General features: G+C 38.0%; 1 protein-coding gene across 2 annotated transcripts in view; it reads left to right on the top strand.

The window, feature by feature from the left end:
* Positions 1–14,380, top strand: part of Pdhx (pyruvate dehydrogenase complex component X) — a 52,275-nt gene extending 37,895 nt beyond the window's left edge. For both annotated transcript variants that reach the window (XM_048361488.1, XM_048361489.1), the window contains 3 exons: positions 295–453; positions 4,268–4,332; positions 13,285–14,380. In XM_048361488.1, coding sequence (XP_048217445.1) covers positions 295–453; positions 4,268–4,332; positions 13,285–13,543 — 483 coding nt within the window. In that variant the 3' untranslated portion in view covers positions 13,544–14,380. The remainder of the gene's footprint in view (positions 1–294; positions 454–4,267; positions 4,333–13,284) is intronic.
* Positions 14,381–21,820: the final 7,440 nt, after the last annotated feature.

Consider the following 21,820-nt stretch of genomic DNA (forward strand, 5'->3'; position numbering starts at 1 on the left):
ATATTAGTCATCAGATAAATACCTTCTGATAATTAGATTTAACAAAGGAAGGCCTCCTTTAGTCACTAAGGAGACCAAAACAAAAAGATCAGATTTGCCTCAAAAAAAAAAAAATACTGTTTAAATACTCTTCACAGCCACAATAATCAGAGCAGAAATCCAAGCTATTTTTTCAAACCGAATTTTTATTTCCTTCTGTCCTGCTATTTGCTTTGGAAAGGGCATAATAATGTTAATTATTTTTCTTTGACAAGATCTGCTTCTTTCTTTTAACGAGTTTGCTCTGTTTCCCAGCAAATGCCAGGTGTTAATGTCAGCTGGGATGGGACCGGCCCGAAACAGCTATCCTCTATTGACATTTCAGTGGCTGTGGCAACAGATAAAGGTTTAATTACTCCAATCATAAAAGATGCTGCTGCTAAGGGAATACAGGAAATTTCCAAGTCTGTAAAGGTAGGTCTTAAGAAAGACTGATAGTTTCCCATCATCCAGTCACTCTAGTACTTCTGTGAGGAAATTACCTCAGGTAACACCTGTGTACTACCAAGTGATTCTTAGCTTTTTGTCTAGGTTTTTATTTCTTACCCAGATATGACTGCTTTTAAGAATCTTTAGTATTCAAAAATTCAGAAATGTCATGTAAGTAAATAATTTAGTGATCCATCTCATTCAGAAACTTTCCAGACAAAAGCTTGATATCACAAAACTTTAGAATTCAGTCCCAAAGGGCTGGGAATATGGCCTAGTGGCAAGAGTGCTTGCCTCATATACGTGAAGCCCTGGGTTCGATTCCCCAGCACCCCATATATAGAAAACGGCCAGAAGTAGCACTGTGGCTCAAGTGGTAGAGTGCTAGCCTTGAGCAAAAAGAAGCCAGGGACAGTGCTCAGTCCCTGAGTCCAAGGCCCAGGACTGGCAAAAAAAAAAAATCAGTCCCAAAGACTCCATTTCAGAAAAATGTTCAAGTTGAAACAAAGCTAAAACTCTTTTCCACAAGTGTGGTAATAGAGCTCAGTGCTAACAACATTCCATTCTTTTTTTTTCTTTTTTTGCCAGATCTGGGGCTTGGACTCAGGGCCTGAGTACTGTCCCTGGCTGCTTTTTTTTGCTCAAGGCTTGCAAGCACTCTGCCACTTGAGCCACAGCGCCACTTCTGGCCACTTTCTGTGTATGTGGTGCTGGGGAATTGAACCCAGGGCTTCATGTATGCGAGGCAAGCACTCTTGCCACTAGGCCATATCCCCATCCCCAACATTCCATTCTTATTTATTCATCTTCTCTCTAAACTTGACACCACTAAAACTACTTAGTATTCCAGTGGCAAAAGTGCTTTATTTTTCCTGGACCACTTGAAAAGTAGTTTTTTTGTTTGTTTGTTTTCTCCAATCTGTGGTAATGTGATTTCCCCCCCACCCCCCACCAATTGCCATACTGAGTAAAGCCAGGGATATAGGAAATAAGTCAGCTTTGACAGCTGCAGTGATTTCCGAGAGTATTTTGTGGTAGAAGTATTACAGGTCTTTCTATTAAAATTTTCACATTCATTTAGGTAAGTGCTTATTTTCTTTCCACGTATCAAGGATCTGGTGAATATGTGGTAGTAGAAGGGTAAAAGACAGAAGATAAGACTTTTTTGGTGATCTGACACAGTATATAAACACATAGTCTATTCTATTCATCTAAAATAAACCAATAAATACACGTTTTTAAACACATATAATAGAATTTAGGTATACATCAAGTGTGAACTTAGGGGAATTGACCTTTTTAGGTTTTTCTTCATTCTTCTGAAAAGACTTGCAAAGGTTGATTTTATAGCTACAAATGCAAATGTTTCTCTTAATTGAAAGGTGGCATTAATTTGGCCAGTTTGGTTCACTAGGATATAAATAGTCCCTCATTATCCAAAGTGGTACATTCCCACACACCTCCCATGGATGCTTGGAACCCCCCTGTATATACTACTTTTTCTATGTATAAGTGCCTATGATAAAGTTTAATTTGTAAATTAAACACAGTTAAGAGAGTAACAGTAAAAAAGTAAAGACAAAATAGAGCAGTTATAATATGTGTGTGAGGTAAATAGAGAAATAGACACTGTGATAAAATTGTAGGCATCATTTCTCTCATCCTTGTGCACATTGTTTTGTAAAATAAGGGTTATGTGAACACAGCACTGTTAAACTAGGACCTTTGATCTTGTACTGAGACAGCTACCATATGAATACCTTATACAAAGGAATAATTCTTTTTTCAGGTGGGTCAGGATTTTATGTTGCTCAAAACAACAGCATTTTAAAACTTTTGCATTTTTGTCTCGACTTTTCCATTTAATATTTTCAGACTGAAATTGACCACAAGTCACAAATGGAAAAGTGAAAGCAGGGGATAAGGGTCTATTCTATATGCCTTTGATTCATAAAGATTTTTAGCAGCACTGAGAATGCATGTGTTGCAATGATGATGTGAAGTTACAATGAAACAGCATGTATGTCGGGCTATATGTGTCATGTATTACAGGCTCAAGCCTGTAATCCTACTTATTAGGTAGACAGAGAATGGAGATTGAGGTTTGAGGCCAGCCTAGGCATAACAGTTGGCGTCTCCATCTCATCCATTGGCTGAACACCATGACTGCCTGTGATCCTCGATACTAGGGAAGCGCAGTGGTTAGGCACAGTGGTGCATGCTCCAGCAACCCAGCCCAGGCCAACCTGAGCGTAAACCAAAACGCTACTTGGAAATAATCATTGCAAAAAAAAAAAGAGGCTGAAGGTGTAGCTCAAGTGGTAGAGGGCCTGTCTAGCAAGCATCAATCCCCAAGTTTAAATTCCATCACTAGTGGGAAAGGAACAAAAAGGCCATGTAAAGTATAAAATACTGTATAAACATTAGTTACTGCACTGCCAACTAAAATTTTTTTTATTTTTAAATTTTAACCATTATAGGATCATTTCTTTGTTTCTGAATTTGAACAAGTAGCAACTTTACTGCCCTAATACAGATTTCTTGAAATAATACATTTGCTTTCTATATCCCTTGTATCTTGAAGGAACCTTAAGTTTAGAAAGTCAGGGTATAGCCTCAGCAACCTCCTGGCAAGAGAAAGGGAGTCAGAATCCTGTGGAATTGAATGGTCCCAGGTAGTCCTTGAGCATTCCCAGCACTTAAGAAGTAGACTCTGAAGGTTTGCTGAGGTCTGGCTTCTTGTGCTTCTCTGTCAACCTACTCTCTAACCAGCATTCCACTTGTGAACTTACAATATGCGAGGCTGTGGGCTAAGTGCTTCATTAAATTTGGTTAATCCTGAGTAAGGATATATTCATACTAAGGATATATTCATACTCAGGCAGTTTGATTGTAGACCACATACTTAATCACCTCTGTACCACATCACCTTTCTCTTTCATTTCCCTTCATGCTCTATAGCTTCTGTCAGCTCTGGTAGATTCCTCACACCATCCCATTGCCCAGTCTTTGAAACAACATTGTTTATTTAATTATTGACCCTCTGTGTTTCCCACAGTCTGATGTTGACTGTCTTTTCATTGCCATGTGTCAGTTTTAGTCTAAAAGTTGGTATTGTCAAGAGTGTTATGCAACTAGTATATTACTGCATTGCTTATATAATTAGACTAGTCATGAAATATTTGAAATCAAGAGCCTAAAAAGGACAGTCTGTAATTTCACTTCTGAAAATTGATCTAAACTAATTCATTGAACAAAATTATAATGTTGGGAAAACGACCAAATTATGGACAATGCAGTTTTTAGAATATTAGGCAGACATTTAAAAATCTGTGGTACATAAGATATTGAGAAGTGAAATATGAAATTCTCTTTTTCCTTTACCTTTGTCTGAGGTATATATTGTGGATACAAATGAAATGAACACTGAAAGATAAACCTATTGCATTGGCTGTGGAATTGTGGTATATTTCTTTCTTTGGTTGCTGGTTTATCATTGGATATATTCTTTAAAACATGCTGGGTTGAAAAGGGTGACTTACTTTAAATATTTGTGTTTTGTAAGGGAAAATGTTATAAGTAAACATCTTGCAAAGACAGATCAAGACATATGAGAAGGACTGGGGGATGCGGCTCAAGCTGAGTGCTTGCCTTATAAGCAGAAAGCCTACCAAACCCCAGTACTACCAATAAAAGAATGAGAAACATCAGAGATGAGAGTTTGTTCTATACAAATATTCAAGTGACATGATTGAGTATTATGTTTTTTATTGTCATGCCATGTTTGTATTTTTACCAGGCTCTATCAAAGAAAGCAAGAGATGGAAAATTATTGCCTGAAGAATATCAAGGAGGATCCTTTAGGTAAAATTTAAAATCTCAATTCTCAGTAGCATAAAGCAGCTAGATATAATACTAATTAAGTCTTTGCCAACCCTTTCATTTCTTTTTATTTTAATTTAAGCAAACTATCACATAGTTTATTCAACCAACAGAATGTGAAAATATTCCTCAGCCTAGTCAAGCCTTCATAGAAATGCTATAGGAATCTCTTGGTGTTCAAATAAACATTCCTTTGAATGGACATTAGCTAGTACAAAATGACAATCAGATCCTTTTTGATAGTACTAGAGTTTGAAGCTAGGTAGGTCCTTATGTTAACAGGTACTCTCTACTGAGCCATGTCTCTGGCCTTGATTGGACCTGGATCCTCATATTTTTTTAAATTTTTATTTATTTTTTATTTTAAGTTTTTATGATCAAACGGAATTACAAAGATGTTACAGTTTCATACATTAGGCATTGGATACATTTCTTGTACTGTTTGTTACCTCGTCCCTCATTCCCTCTCCCCACTACCCCTTTCCCTCTCCCCCCCACCCAGGAGTTGTTCAGTTCATTGACACCAAACAGTTTTGCAAGTATTACTTTTGTAGTTGTTTGTCTTTTTTTACCCTGTGTATCTTGATTTTGGTATTCCCTTGCAATTTCCTAGTTCTAATACCGGTATACACGGTTTCCAATATATTCAGATAAAATACAGAGATAGTATAGGTCCAACCACAGGAAGGTGATACAAGAAGATCATCAATAATACAAGTTACAGTTACACATGGCACGTTGAAAGTAGTTACAACTGTGATATAACAATTGTTTCCATAACATGGAGTTCATTTCACTTAGCATCATCTTATGTGTTCATAAGGGTATAGCTGTTGGGCTCTTGTGATCCTCTGCTGTGACTTGCCTAAACCTGTGCTAATTATTCCCTATAAGGGAGACCATAGAGTTTCCAAGTCCTTCCATTTCATTACAAAAGGGGCAATGTCATTCTTTCTGATAGAGGCATAATATTTGTGTATATGTACCACATTTTCCTGATCCATTCGTCTACTGAGGAGCATCTGGGTTGGTTCCAGATTCTAGCTATGACAAATTGTGCTGCAATGAACATTGTTGTGCTGGTGGCTTTAGTGTGTTCTTGTTTGTGGTCTTTTGGGCAGATGCCCAAAAGTAGGGCTGCTGGGTCATAGGTGAGCTCTATATTTAGCCTTCTGAGGAATCTACATACTGCTTTCCAGAGTGGCTGAACCAGTTTACATTCCCACCAACAATAAAGTAGGGTTCCCTGTTGGCCACATCCCCTCCAACAATTGTTATTGTTAGTTTTCTTGATATAGGACATTCTTACTGGGGTGAGATGGAATCTCAATGTTGTTTTGATTTGCATTTCTTTTATGGTCAGTGATGTAGAGCACTTTTTCATATGTCTCTTGGCCATTCTCATTTCCTCATCAGAGAAGTCTCTTTTTAAGTCTTTAGCCCACTTGATGAGGGGGCTATTGGTTCTTTGCGGTTTTGTTTTGGAAGAGGGTAATTTTTTTAGTTCTGCATATATTTTAGATAGGAGGCCTTTGTCCATTGAATGGCCGGTAACGATCTTCTCCCAATCTGTGGGCTTTCTGTTTATCTTACGAGCTATGTCCTTTGCCCTGCAGAAGCTCTGCAGTTTGATGCAGTCCCATTTGTCCAACCTTTCTTTGATTTGTAGCCTTTCTGGGTCTTTGTTAAGGAAGTTCCGTCCTGTGCCAAGGAGCCCAAGTGTTTCTCCTACTCCTTCCTTTAGTGTTTTCAGGGTGTCTGTTTTGATTTCAAGGTCTTTAATCCATTTGGAATTGATTTTGGTGCAGGGTGATATATACGGATCTAGTTTTAGTTTGTTGCATGTGTTGAACCAGTTTTGCCAGTACCATTTGTTAAAGAGGCTATCTTTCTTCCATACTATTGTTTTAGCTCCTTTATCAAAGATTAAGTAGGCGTAGTTCTGTGGGTTCATTTCTGGGTCTTCAATTCTGTTCCATTGGTCTTCAGGCCTGTTCCTGTGTCAATACCAAGCTGTTTTTATTACTATAGCTTTATAATACAGCTTGAAGTTTGCTATTGTAATTCCTCCAGCACTGTTCTTTCTGCTTATGATTGTTTTTGCTATTCTAGGTCTTTTATTGTTCCATATGAATTTCTGGATTGCTTCCTCTATTTCATTAAAAAATTGTGTTGGGATATTAATGGGTATTGCATTGAGTTTGTAGATAGCCTTTGGCAATATTGCCATTTTGATTATATTAATCCTCCCAATCCAGGAGGATGGGAGGTTCTTCCATTTCCTTAGTTCTGCCTTAGTTTCATGTTTTTAAAGATCTCATCATAGAGGTCTTTTACTTCTTTGGTTAAGGTTATTCGTAGGTATTTTATGTTTTTTGAGGCTTGCAAAAGGAGTTACTTTCCTGATTTCAGCCTTGGTCTTCGGTTTGTTAGCATAGAGAAAGGCCGTTGATTTTTGAGGGTTTATTTTATATCCTGCAACTTTACCAAAGTTTTGGATCAGCTCTAGTAGCTTGAGGGTAGAGTCTATGGGGTTCTTTAGGTATAGGATCATGTCATCTGCAAAGAGAGAAAATTTAACTTCATCTTTTTCTATTTGGATCCCCTTTATATTTTCTTCTTGCCTAATTGCTCTGGCTAGGAATTCTAGTACTATGTTGAAGAGAAGGGGAGAGAGTGGACATCCCTGTCTTGTTCCTGATTTTAAAGGGAATGGCGTTAGTTTTTCACCACTTAGAGTTGTACTTGCTGTTGGTTTGTCATAAACTGCCTTGATTATATTCAGGAATGTTCCCTGGAATCCCAGTTATTCCAGGGCTTTTAGAATAAACGGGTGCTGGATTTTATCGAACGCCTTTTCCACATCCAGAGATATAATCATGTGGTTCTTTACTTTGCTCCAGTTGATGTGGTGGATTACATTAATTGACTTGTGGATATTGAACCAACTTTGCATCCCTGGGATGAATCCAGTTTGATCGTGGTGTATGATTTTTTTGATGACCTGTTGAAGTTGGCCAGAATTTTGTTGAGAATTTTTGCATCTATATTCATCAGGCAAATCGGTCTATAGTTCTGTTTCCTTGATGAATCCCTGCCTGGTTTTGGGATGAGGCTTCAGAGAATATGTTTGGTAGTGAACTTTCTCTTTCAATTTCATTGAAGAGTTTGAGAAATATTGGTGTGAATTCTGTTACCTGTTTAATCTCTTATCTTGTTTATTTGAGTGTGCTGCCTTCGTTTTTTGGTCAGGTTTGCTAGGGGTCTGTATATCTTGTTGAATTTTTCAAAGAACCAACTCTTTGTTTTGTTGATTCTTTCGATGTTTTTTTGTCTCTAATTGATTTAATTCTGATTTGATTTTAATTATTTGCTTCCGTTTATTGACTTGGGGTTTGGCTTGTTGTTCTCTTTCAAGGACATTAAGGTGCTTCCTTAAATTATTGAGTTGTGGGCTGGGGATATAGTCTAGTGGCAAGAGTGCCTGCCTCGGATACACGAGGCCCTAGGTTCGATTCCCCAGCACCACATATACAGAAAACGGCCAGAAGCGGCGCTGTGGCTCAAGTGGCGGAGTGCTAGCCTTGAGCGGGAAGAAGCCAGGGACAGTGCTCAGGCCCTGAGTCCAAGGCCCAGGACTGGCCAAAAAAACAAACAAACAAAAAAAAATTATTGAGTTGCTGTTTCTCCAGTTTGTTGGTGTATGCACTCAGAAATATAAATTTTCCTCTGAGTACTGCCTTTGCTGTGGTACTTTGTGTCCTCATCTTGGTTTAATTCCATAAACATTTGAATTTCCGTTTTAATTTCTTCAGTGACCCACTGATGGTTCAGCAGTGTGTTGCTTAGTCTCCATGAATTGTAGGATTTTCTGTGGTAGCTGTTTGAGTTGAGCTTTAATTTTATTCCATTGTGGTCTGAGAGAATGCAGGGAATGGTTTTGATACTTCTGAATTTGTACAGATTTTCTTTGTGCCCCAAGATGTGATCTGTTTTGGAGAATGTTCCATGTGCTGCTGAGAAGAATGTGTATTCTGTTGTTGCTGGGTGGAATATTCTGTAGATGTCGATTAAGTCTAGTTGGTCTACGCAGTTGTTTAGTTCTGTGGTTTCTTTGTTCAGTTTTTGGGGTATTGATCTGTCCAGAGGTGATAGTGGAGTGTTAAAGTCCCCAACTATCAATATGTTTGGGTCTATGAGTGTTTTTAGAGTCAGTAGTGTTTGTTTGGTGTGAAATATTTAGGATGGTTATATCTTCCTGTAGGAGAGATCCCTTAACTAGTATGTAGTAACCTTCTGTCTCTTCTTAACTTTTTTAATTAGAAGTCAATTTTGTCTGATACTAGGATTGCAACTCCGGGGCCATTTGCTTGATAGATTTGATTCCAGCCTTTCACTTTTAGAAGATGTTTACTTTTGCTGGATAGGTGTGTCTCTTGGAGGCAGCAGAAAGATGGATCTTGATTTTTTTGTCCAAGTTATGAGCCTATGTCGTTTAATTGGAGAATTAAGTCCATTAATGTTGAGAGTTAGGGTTGAGAGCTGATCATTTGTTCCTTTCATTATCCCTATCTTGTTAAAAGCTGTGTCTTCCCATTTCTTGATCTGATATTCTGGTTTACTATTTAGGGTTCATTTCTCTGTCTGCATTGGTATGTTGATTATTTTCCTTGTATAGTACATCTTTGAGGATTTTCTGTAAAGCTGGTTTGGTGGAGATATATTGTTTTAGTTTTTCCTTACTGTGGAAGACTTTTATTTGACCTTCGGCTATGAATGAGAGTTTAGCTGGGTACAGTATTCTTGGTTGGTAGTTATTTTTATTTAGGGTTTGGCATACCTCATTCCAGGCTCTCCTCACTTTCATGGTCTCTGCTGAGAAGTCTGGGGTAATTCTGATTGCTTTTCCTTTATATGTCATTGTTTTCTTCTCCCTAACAGCTTTAAGGGTTCTTTCCTTAGTCTCTACTGATCCTGTTTTGATCACAATGTGTTGGTGGGATGTCCTACTCTGATCTGGTCGGTTTGGGGTTCTAAATGCTTCTTGTATCTGTATAGCCTATCCTTCTTTATATTTGGGAAGTTCTCGGCTAGTATTCTGTTAAATAGGTTGCCTATTCCATTAACTTCCTTCTCCAGGTTTTCCTCAATACCTATTATCCTTAAATTGGGCTTCCTGATTGTGTCTTGAATCTCCTGGAGCAATCTGTTTTGTCGATTGGATTGGTTTTGTATTGATTTTTTATCTTTACCCATAGATTCTAGGGAATCTTCAGCTCCTGAGATTCGATCCTCTGCTTCAGTTAGTCGGGACTGTAGGCTAGCTACTTGTTTCAGAATCTCTTTTCCTTCTGACTGGACTTACCTGATGATCTCCATGTCCTTGCTATACTTACCTGTTAGGTCCTGCATGGACTTCTTTACTTCATTTACTTCATTGATTTGGTTTTGAGTGCTGTCATTGATTTGGTTTCATTGATTTGGTTTGAGTGCTGTCACTCAAATCTTTTAGCTGGGTAACTATCTTTTTATTTGACTCTTGAAGTTCAATTATCTTTCTATTTGTGGAGGCCATGAAATTCTCCATTAATTTTTGCTTTGCCTCCTCACGCTCTAGAATAGTTGACTGAAGAGATTCAAACTTTTCATTTATCATTCTTATCAGTAGACTTTGTAGAGCATTTTGAGGGTTCTCTTCTGTGTCTTTGATTGACTGCTTTACTTCCTGCTTGTTTTGAGTGGGAGATGAGACTCCATTGTTTGCCATCTTTTTTGTGTTTCTTCTGCCCATTTGGATTGGGAATGCCAATCTACAAGCACTTGTGAGCACCATTTAAGATCCAAAGCAGACCTTACCAAACTGTTGTGTAAATCTTAGAAGTTCACAGTTATATACAGATATACCTTATATACCTGTATATAAAGTTAGATTTGGTGTTCCTAAAGAATACAATTTTGATATAACAACCACTCCTGAACCCTGTATTCAGTAGTTACTTATTTACTGTTACAACCCTATGAGCAATTTTTGTTCTTATATTAAGTTCTTTTTTAACTGTATGGCTTTGTCTTTGAACCCCTTTGATTCACTCTGTTTGAGCAGAGATACCCTCTATCCAATAACCAGGAGTCAATGCAATCTGGAAGTAAGTCAGGAGGGTAAGTTAGAGATAGTAAAGAGAATAGAGTAAAGTGTATGGCGGGTGGTGATGATTTGGTTTAGTTTCAGTGACGTGGAAATGTGGAGAAGAGTAGAATCAGGAGAAAGAACAAGGTTGAAATGATAGTCAATGGAGTGTTAGCAGAAAAGAGTAGAGGTGTTATTCATAGGAGAGTAAATTTTTAAAGAAAATGTGAAGGGAGAAATAAAGAAAAAATACTGGAAGACAAATTCACAAAACAGAGAAAAGTTATTTTAAAAAAAGAAAAAAAACACTGAAATGAACAACCAAAAAAAAAAAAACTTGATAAAACAAAAAGGTAAAAATGGAGAACCAAAAAACCAATGATGTTTCAGAAATGAAAAAAAAAAAAAAGCTTAAGAAATGTTTTGAAAAGACATTTCATTGTTTGGGTGGGCTTTGTACAGTCTCTGGTTTCCTTGCAATGGTCTGCAGTCTATTTTGCTGCTTGGCTGGTTTGACTTGCTTTCAGTTTGCAGGGGGTGGATCTGTTCTGACCCTCCTCCCCTGTTAAGTGAAATCCTGGGGCTCTGTGGTTCACACAGCTAGCAGGTAGGTCTTGGGCGTCCACTGTAGATGGGGCATGTGAACAGTCTTGGCATCTGCTGTTGGGCCGCTGCCTTTAATGCCTCGCTTTGAATAGGCTGTGGACTCAGCAGGGCGGGGCACCTCTGGCTTGGTTTACCTGGCTGAGAGACAATTGCCTTGGGGAGGTTCCTCCCTCCCGGGCGGGGCGGCCTCCTGGGCAGAGCCGGCTCTCACTGGTTGGTCCCTCTTGCCCTTTGCTCTTTGCCGCTTTGTCCTCGCTTTCCCCAGGCCCACTTTAGTTCCAGTCTGGTCTGTCCCTATGCCAGTGTCAAAGCTGGCGCTTTGCTCTGGCGGTGGGGGAAGGGCTACCTTCAAGGAGCTGCTCTGTGGGCGCAAGTGAGAATGTCTTTCATGGAGTACTCACGCTTTCTCTGCGATTTCGGTCCGTTGGTGCTCAGCCTGCCATCCGCGTGTGTCTGCCGCCGTCTGATCCTCATATTTTATATTTCCCTCTATAGCTACACACCATCTTACCCAACTATTGTTTGAAAGAGGTCTTATGAACTTTTTGCCTGGGCTAGCCTGTAACCATGATCTCAGCCTCCCTACTAGATAGAATTGCAAGTTAGACACAGAGTGCCCAGTAATATCCAAGTTCTTAAACTTAGGGGTTTTTAAAAAATAAATTTATAAACACTAAGTTCACAAACCTCAACTATTTCCTTCCTACTTGTGTTTTTAATTTTTGCAGTATTACTTTTAAATGTCTATTACAAACCATACTGTTGCTTATAGCAAACCATACTTGAAGTCCTACATCCATATTTTTAAAGTGATTTGTATGAGTGAGTCTTTCCGGGTACCCGCATCTTAGCAAGATATATCCTGTTTCAAATACCTTTTCCCATTTTATGACTTGCCTTTTGGATTTTAGGGTTATATTTTTTATGAGCAGAAGTTCTGAATTTTAATGAATTCCCTGTTTATTGGCATTTTTCTTCATACTTGATAGCATTGTTTTGTAATGTGAGTTTTTGCCTCTCCTATGCAGTTATTCTTCTGTGTTGTCATCAAGAAGCATTACAATTTACTTTTCATATGTAGTTCAGTGTCCGTCTAAGATTGGGTTTTTCTATGATATGAAATCGAGAGCTCAGTGTTCTCTTTTTTCCCCATTTGAATATTAAATTAACCCAGCTTATTTATTGAAAATATTTCCATAAAATTGAGAATGTGCCATATATTTGCTGGTCTCTGTCTCTTTTTCTCATTGACTATTTGCGTATACTTTGCTCACTTACCACTAAGCTGTACCTTTGGATATGTGGAAGAAAAAGCTCCCAGATTGTTTCACTCTCAAGGTTGTTTCCTAGCTCTTTTTATTCCAAATAAATTTTAGAGTAAGTTAGTCCCTCCCTCCACTGCTGCTGCTGCCCTTCTTCCTCTTCCTCCTTTCTCCCCCCTCCTCCCTCCCTCTAACTCCTCCTCCCTTATCATAGTTTTCTTCTCCTCCTCCTCCTTTTCCTCTTTCTCCTCCTCTCTCTTTTCTCTCTTTTGCTATCCCCCACCACATACACACCAACACCACATACAACACACACTTTATTGGGACTTTAATTGGGATTGCACTAAATCTTTTGACTAGTTGTAGAAAATTTGACATCTTCCATTTGGTTGTGTTTCTTTTCAATTATGTATTGTAATTTTAATTCACTTATTAATCTTATTCATTTTAGATTTTCTATGTACACAATTAGTCTATAAATAATAAGTTTCATTTTTTTTTAGTACTTACGGTTTTTCTTTATCTTGTCATATTTTCATAAGAATTCCATTTGACTGCCAAATGTATAATAGAGTTATAATATTTAGGGCTGGGAATATGGCCTAGTGGTAAAGTGCTTGCCTTGTATACATGAAGCCCTGGGTTCGATTCCTCAGTACCACATATATAGAAAAAAGCCGGAAGTGGTGCTGTGGCTCAAGTGGTAGAGTGCTAGCTTTGAACAAAAAGAAGCCAGGGACATTGCTCAGGCCCTGAGTCCACACTCCAGGACTGGAAACAAAACAAATAAATGAGATATAAGATTTACATCGATGTGTCAGTATGGTCTTTGGTCTTTGAATAAATTGGTAGAAAGTATAGTGGCACAGTACAGTTTTCAGTCAAATAAAAAACAAGTGGGGTCCTGCCATCTTCAGCTCTCTTTTCCTCTCCGTCTAGTATTTCCAACTTGGGGATGTTCGGCATCGATGAGTTCACTGCAGTGATCAACCCTCCTCAGGCATGCATCTTGGCCGTTGGGAGATCCCGCCCTGTGCTGAAGCTCACTGAGGATGAAGAGGGGAATGGCACGCTGCAGCAGCACCAGTTCATCACCGTCACCATGTCAAGCGACAGCCGAGTCGTTGACGATGAACTAGCTACCAGGTTTCTTGAAAGTTTTAAAGCAAACCTAGAAAATCCTATCCTTCTTGCTTAGTCCTCAAAAATGGGAACTGCATCAAATATTTGCTATGAAAAAACACAATAGGAAACAGTTAGGTATTTAAATATGAAGTGGATGAGTTGCATATTTATTTAAACTGAAAGCTTCTGATTTTCATTGTCTTCCTTTTCAGTGTGAGTTTATTGTGAAGTATGAGAACAAACCAATAAAGAGAAGAGAAGGTTTGGTTAGTCAAACCCATTTTTAACCTCTGGTGCTGTACAGAAAGGTTCAAATGTATCTAGATGAAAATCAGATCATGTTTGGCTCAAATCCTACATTTACAATACCTTGTAAACTCAAAAAATGAATGGAACTCTATCTTGTTGAAATTAGAAGTGGGCTTCAAAGATACTCCTGTTAACTTAGCAGTGAAATCTTATAAGCACTGCTATAGATATACTTGAACAGTTTAATATGTGCAGAAGTTTATTTGAGATGATAGTAAATAAGGATCACATTACATAAGGGATTGTGGCAACATTATTAAAATTTTTATGTATATAAAGCCATATATGTTTTAACCATGTATGTTTCTGTTGGTCTTTTTTTTCACTTCTGTAATTGTGATCTTCTAAAGATGAACTACTAGAGAAACAAAACTGATGAATGAGAGAGACCAACAATGTTTGGTTAAATGAAAAACATGGAGACTGCTCACCATCATGAGTTGGAATAGATTGGAATAAATTTTGTTATCTCCTCCCAAACATCTTGAATTAGTATTGATTCATATACGATATGAATTTCATATACAGTATGCATTTAATCAAGTTACATTGTGCAGTAGAATGTGAGAAAATATAATAAAAATTCCTATTTTTTATTTTATATGTTTGGTTAAGGTATTTATTTCTAGGACATTGAGGTTCATTCACAATTTCTCTGAAACATCTTTAAAGTTCTGGACAGGAATAAAAGGGATTTAAAATTAGTAGTAGGGATGGGAATATGGCCTAGTGGCAAGAGTACTTGCCTCCTATGCATGAAGCCCTGGGTTCAATTCCCTAGCACCACATATATGTAGAAAATGGCCAGAAGTGGCACTGTGGCTCAAGGGGCAGAATGCTAGCCTTGAGCAGAAAGAAGCCAGAGACAGTGCTCAGGCCCTGAGCCCAAGGCCCAGGACTGGCAAAAATAAAAATTTAAAAAAAAAAAAAAGTAGGACATTAAAAAAGTGATAAGGAATGTAAAACATCAGAAAAAATAGACTTAAGAGGCAGAACAGATGAGAAAGGTCTTTTTTTTAGTCCATTAGTAGAATGAAATTTTCACTAATTATCAATGCTAAGAAGAACTTTCTCTCCTTTGGAAAGTGCTATATTGGCAGGATAAGTATTTAAACTGGATGGTAATGAATGGTAATTTAATTCATCATTCACAAGAAATCTGTTAGTATCAGTTGACATAAATCAGCAGAAGAAAGACGATACGGTGCAAATTGTATATGGTATGACATGAAGAGTTATGAGCTCTAACAAAAGAACACTCAAATAATTAATGCCCTGATCTATCAGTTGTTAAGAGAATGCTTAATTCAGTTACTCACATTTAACAAGCATTTTAAAAATAATCTTTGACTCTTTTGTCATATTAACAGTTATGCTCAAATTTGTGACCAGATGCAGTTTTAAAATAACTTCAGCAATTTCCCTTATTTTCAAGGTGAGTTTTAGCTGAGATTATTATTCTTTTTCCTAACTTTGATACTGAGGAGTAGAGCAAGAGGTGGCCGTGAAATAAACTTGGCTTGAAGTTCTTTTTTCCATGGACAGGTGCCCATTAGTGGTAGGCTTAAATTTCCCTATAGACAAGATGTATACCTTAAAGAATTGTGAACTGCACAAAATTCCTGCCTGTACAACACACCCATACTTTCCACAAATCAGCTGCACTCGTGGCATAACTTCTCAGGTTTTGGTACAAATGCTCGTTTATTTTGATCAAAAACAGTTTCTCTAGTATCCTATAGTGATTAGGTATGTGTTAGGAAATTGTAATTACTAAAAAGAATGCTGTTGCAGCCTGTGATTAAAGAAGGCTGATTTGAGAAGGGAGTGTGTGGAATTCTGGCTTGTGTGTGTGTCAGCAAGCCCCTCCCCCATGGCTGTCAACTCAGAATGATAGGTATTCATTCACCGAGGGCAGAAAGATGGCATTTTGGACATGGTCATTTTTTTTTTCCATTTAAACGCTAGAAATGACGAATACATTGAAACGACCTGTAGGGAACAGCAACACACATTCCAGTTAACACTTGCAAAGTACCAATGAATATTAGAATTGTTAAGTCAAAATGGCTCCCTCTGTTCATCCTGATTGCAATTCCCAGCTAGCATTATATACAGTTCACTATTTTGTGATAAATGAAAATAATCTGTACACTGCTGGCTAATCTCTTTTACTTGACATAGCACTAAAAATTCATATATGCTACTGCAGGTTTTTTATGTAATGTCAAGTGGCACTTCTAATTTTCTAATTTTAGATCTTTTTTTCATTGCATTTTCAACTTCACGCTAAGCTGCGTATAAGCATTGTGTAAAGAGTAAATCTGTTTCTCTAACGTTTCACTGGAAGCCAGGGGGTGCTGTCACTTCATATATTGTATAGTGTGAGTGTGAGAGAAAAGTGGCATTGAACTCTTAGTTTTGAAGGAAAATTTGTCCATGATCCACATTGCATCATGATGGGCTTTGTCTCACTTTGCAAAAGGAAAAACTGAAAACTACCTTATGCGCATAAGAATCATTCATTTAAATATACTATTAAGATGAGATAATTCAGATTTTTGAAGAAGAAAGTAAAGAATGCAGAATTTACTTAAGTTTACTCCTAAAATCAGTGTAGTTTAAAAAATGGAGCAGTTTCCTTGCGGAAGAGAGCTGGAATTTTAGCCATAATGAAATCCTTAGATGATTAAGATCTGCACTAGTTCAGGATCTTTAGAGAAGAAGGAAAAGGAGGTGTGTTCAGGATGCTGTAGGAAATGGTGAAATAAGCAGAGTGGGTGTGTTGCATCATACATTGCAGCAACCAATGATGTGATTTCCCTCTTGGCTCACATTGGCCAATACTGAAAAGAGTAAAATTCTAGTAAGGTATATATAGCAAGAGGTGTATTTCAGAAAACATTCATACTTTTTATAAAGGGAATAAAACAGTAGCCTTTCAATAAAATCATTTTATGTAGTTGTTGGTTTTCATAGTATTTCTAATGATGTTCAAAGGAGGTGGCAGGCAGAGTTGGAAAGAAAAGTAACTTGTCTAGGTTTATAATACTGAGGATATCATGTAATTGAAATTAAATATAGTATATAAATGAACTTTTGGAAAATGACTATTAGCCTCTCTTAACAAGTCTTTTGTTTCTTTGAGGATATTATATAAATCTATTTTTCCATTCATTATCATCTCTTTGTGGTTTTTATTTTTTAAAAAATTCAAGCCAGCCTGGAGCCAGTGGCTCAATGCCTGTAATCCTAGCTGAGATGTGAGGATTACAGTTTAAAGCCAGCCTGGACAAGAAAGTTTGTGAGACTCTTATCTCTAATTAACCATCAAAAAGCTGGAAGTAGAGCTGTGGCTTAAGTGCTAGAATGCTAGCTTTGAGCCTAATAGCTCAAGAACAGCACCCAGGTCCTGAGTTCAAGCTCCAGGACCAGCACACACAAAAAATGATCAAGCCAACTTGAACTATTCCTTTTAATTTAAACTCTTGGGTAAATAATTGCCATCATCATTAGTTATATCAGTTGCTTTTTCTCATCTAGAATTATTTTTTTAATTTCTCAATTCAAGTTTGCCAAAATTATTTCTTTTATCATGAAAATACAGGCTTTAAAAATGATAGTTGTTACCAGTTGATATGAATTATTCATAGTACTTTGTAAAACATGAAATTCTATGTGAATGTAGGATATTATTATTCTGCTTGTACCTGGTATGGTCTGGAGATCTTGTGTTTACTCAATTCGCTTGCTTGGCTGGCATTCTACCACTTGAGCCATATCTCCAGCCTGGGATTTTTCAGTTATTTTGGAAATGGAGTCTCACAGACTTTTCTGCCCCTGCCTGGGTTGAAACGCCAGTAATGTAGTCTGAGTTAGAAACCATGCTAAGTATGCAAAATGATGTATAAAATACAGAAAGCTAGCTACTAGTACTATATTGCAATAAATCTGCCTTATTTGCAGCTTTATTAGTGCAGTCTTGACCAAATGTGGTCAAAAAAATTTCAAAAACAAAAACTTTAGATTTTGGGCACATATTATGTAGCTCAGAGAAGCTCTGCCTTGTATCTTTGTGAGTTGTATTTAAATAGCGGTTTGATCTACTGTCCCCCTACCTATGTTTTGTGTCTCCCTACCCAGTTCTGTATCACAGATACTGGATTTGTTTTTCCCATAATGCCATCCAATTTCTGCTTGAGACATACTGCCTTGGAACAAATCTAAAACTTTTACTTTAATTCTTCAATTAAGTACAATCACTTATCCTTGCTTTGGAAAATGCATTTGCATGAATTGGTTAGAAAATTCTGGAGTATAGACTAGCATATTAAGAATACTTTTTATGAGCATGTTGCTCTTTGTTATAGTGGAAGCAGCTTCCCAGTAGCTTCTCCTACAAGGAATCACACATACCACAGAAGTAAATCTGACGAAAACCACAGTGACCTAACATTTGCTTTCCTCCAGATCTGTATAAATAAACCATTTATTTCTGTAACCTTCCAGCTCATGAAAGGGAAGCAGCTTGTGGATTAATAAAGGTCAAACCAGAAAACACCACTTCCAGGTTTATTTCGAGATCAAATTATTGAGGGGTAGCCAGAGAGGGTTTTTTCCCACCCAGTTTTGTTCTGGAATCAAGTTGCCAAAAAAGAAATGCAAAAGTAAGACATCATAATTGCCTTTGTGGTTGAAAGTACATCCTTTCTATATGGATAGATAGCAGCTTGATAGTTAGAAATATCTTCTTGGGTTTTCCCAAGTTGTTTTACAAGTGGGTATGTTTCTGTGCAACTTTTCCAGCCCTTGTCTTTAATATCACCCACTCAGTGATCAGTGGTAAAACTCTCCTCAGAGCCTCAAGTTAACCTTCATCAAACATGATACTTTTGGAGTTTTTTGTTTGTTTTTGAGGGACTGGGGGATTCTTGGTGAACACGCTGATAAAAGTACTGTTACATGCCACAGTGACTCCATGACATGCATTTTCTAAGATGTTCTGAAACCAGTTTCCCTTTTATGGCAGGTGGATATGTGTTTAAGTTGGTGGCATTGGCATTGGTCAGAGAAGTCTTCTTATATGTATGTCTGCATATGTAAATGTATTGCAATACTATAAATGAGACATTCAAAAGCATCTTATTTGAAGACTATTTTTTGGTGCAGTTCCCAGGGCTTGGACCCAAGGCTTCATACTCTCAGCTTTTTTACTGACACATGGCACTCTAACACTTGAGTCATGTCTCCAGTCCAGTATTACAATGACCAGTTGGAGATTGAGTCTCACATTTTTCTCCTTTGCCTAGCTTTGTACCTCAGTCCTGCATGTGTCAACCTGAGAGCTAGGATTATAGTCATGAGCCACTGGCACCTAGTTTAGGACTACTCCTGTTCATTGTTTACTTGTGATATGTTGTAATAAATGAAAACTCCTGCTCTCTTTAATTCAATGATAACATTTTAGCAAGGATGTATACTTCATGATACTCAGTTACTGGGCTATTTGGTGGACTTTTAATAAAGAAAACAAAGTGGCTGGATGCTGGTGACACACACCTATAATTGTAGCTACTCAGGAAGCTGAGATCTGAGGATCATGGTTTGAAGCCAGCCAGGGCCGGAAAGTCCCTATGAGACTCTTATCTCCAGTTAACCAAAGCTAGTAGAGGAGCTGTGACTCAAATGGTAGTGAACCAGCCCTGAGTTCATTGCCTTATTACTAGCATACACACACACAAAATAGATAAGGGGAATAAGATTAACAAAAAGGAAACATACTCATGAAAATTATGGAATGTATAATTCTAAATATAAAAAAAAAAGAATTGAGTAGACAGATGGACTGGGATGTCAGAGTAACATAGGCAAGTCATTAATAGATTTGATTAAAGACAGGACTTTTTTTTTTTCTCTAAAGAAAAATTGCATTGCATTTTTTTCCCTGCACTGAAATAAGCTCCTTAGTGGTTAATGTTAGTTATTGTCACATGACTCAGGTTACCAAACAAGAGGATTAGGTAACAGGATCTCTTAAATCTGTATAATTTGGGGCTGGTAATTGTGCTTTATTTCATCTTCACAAAACCATTTTTAGATCACAAGCAGTGATGATTCTGAAATAAGTGTGAGAAGCCACATTGCTCACTTTGTACTCTGTTAGAAGGTAGACTGAATACTTCTGTGTACTCTAAACCTGCCAGATTTGCCAAGGAGGCTCAAACTCCTTGTCCCTTCTTGTATCCCTCCCTGCAACCAAGGAGCCAGCTCATGGGGACCCGTGGGGGTAGGGTTCAGTGGGCTGGGAGCTAGGTCTATCAGCTGTTAGGACTCACTGTCACTTTTTCCACAAGGCAGGTGTGGTCACATCAGCTTCTTGAGAAGCTGACTTCTTATAAAGGCAGGATTAGGCAGATTAAATGGTCCGTTTTGAGTCTTAAGAAAAACTTATTTTCCTTTTGAAGTAATTGTATAATCCTTGGTGTTTTTTGTTTTTTTTTCTTGATAGGAGAATAGTAAACCAAAGTGCTAAGGGTGTGGATGGATAAGGTAGAAGCCATGGAGGTTGTGCAACACATTCTCTGTTCCTTGCTTGGTGGCTTGCAGGGCAAATGTAAAGCCACTTGCTCTCTAGGGAAGAAATGTATGTGCATAGTAATCAAATGGCTAGTCTAAATTTTACGGATAGCAAATCGTACATACTTTACAGATAATACATTTATGGTACAGTTTATGTAATACAAATTTACTGTACATTTTATAAAGTAATTCTCAGTCTGCTTCCCCTGATTTTAAGTGACTTTTTTTCTGATACTGAGGCTTGAACTCAGGTCCTTGCCCATTTGCTTAGCGCAAGGCTGGTGCTCTACCACTTGAGACCCTCTGTCCCTAGCTTTTTGTTGGTTAATTGGTAAGTCTGTCTCAGATTTGTCTTCCCAGGCTGGCTTCAAACCTTGATCCTCAGACCTCAAGATTATAGGCATGAACCACCACTGTCTGGTTGTTTTCCCTGATTGCCAAGACCTCTTGTGTCCGCCACCCATCAGGAGAATGTATGTGTCACTGGGAATGTTGCTTAGTGTTTTCCTTTGTGAATCAAAGAAGGATTAAGTTGGAATTTGACTTGCCAATGAAAAGAGTACTTATTTAAGTAAACAATTTTCAAATACAGGGAGAGTATTTCCTCTAATTTTGTGCTATTTGTGATGTACCAGCTATAAACATGACTTTTTTTTAAGTTTAATATACGTTATTCATCAATTGTACTTCCTCCCTCCCTATTTTGTAAGTCATGGGGCTTGCAGTCTGGACCTGGGTGCTGCCCTTGAGCTCTTCAGCTCAAGGCTAGCACTCTACCACTTCAGCCACAGTGCCACTTCCAGTTTTCTGGTAGTTTATTGGAGATAAGAGTCTCTTGGACTTTTCTGCCTGGACTGGCTTTGAACCACGATCCTCAGATCTCAGCCTCCTGAGTAGCTGGGATTACAGGCATGAGCCACCAGCTACTTTCTCTAAATCTGAAGGCATTTGATAGGTGATTCTCTGATTTTTTTTCCATTTCCTGAGTTCCTTAAATATTCTGATTTCAATGTGATTTCACTGATGTAAGATTGCAAAAGGTTGGATGTTAGTACACCATTATATACAATTTCCACCATTAAAGATACAATTGGCTGGGTGCTGTGGTAGACACGTATAATCCAAGCTACTTAGGAGGCAGGGGATCAAGAAGACTGAAGTCTGAAACCAGTTAGTTAGCAAAAGGTTAGTGAGACCTCACTCTCAAGCAATAAGCTAGTTATGATAGGTAAGTTAGTGAGATCCCATCTCAATCAATAGACATGGCATGGTGACCCACTGCTCTGATTCCAGCTACCAGGTAGGTTGTAAGTAGGAATAGCCCAGTTGGAAACTAGCCCTTGACAAAATTTCAAGACCCTACGTAAATAAGCAGAGTAAAAAAGGTCCGGGGGCATGTCTCAAGTGTTGTTGCAGCTCCCTAGCAAATACATGGCCCTGAATTTGGGGTGTGTGTGTGTGT

Source organism: Perognathus longimembris, chromosome 13 (assembly GCF_023159225.1).
Source record: "Perognathus longimembris pacificus isolate PPM17 chromosome 13, ASM2315922v1, whole genome shotgun sequence".
NCBI classification, from domain to species: domain Eukaryota; kingdom Metazoa; phylum Chordata; class Mammalia; order Rodentia; family Heteromyidae; genus Perognathus; species Perognathus longimembris.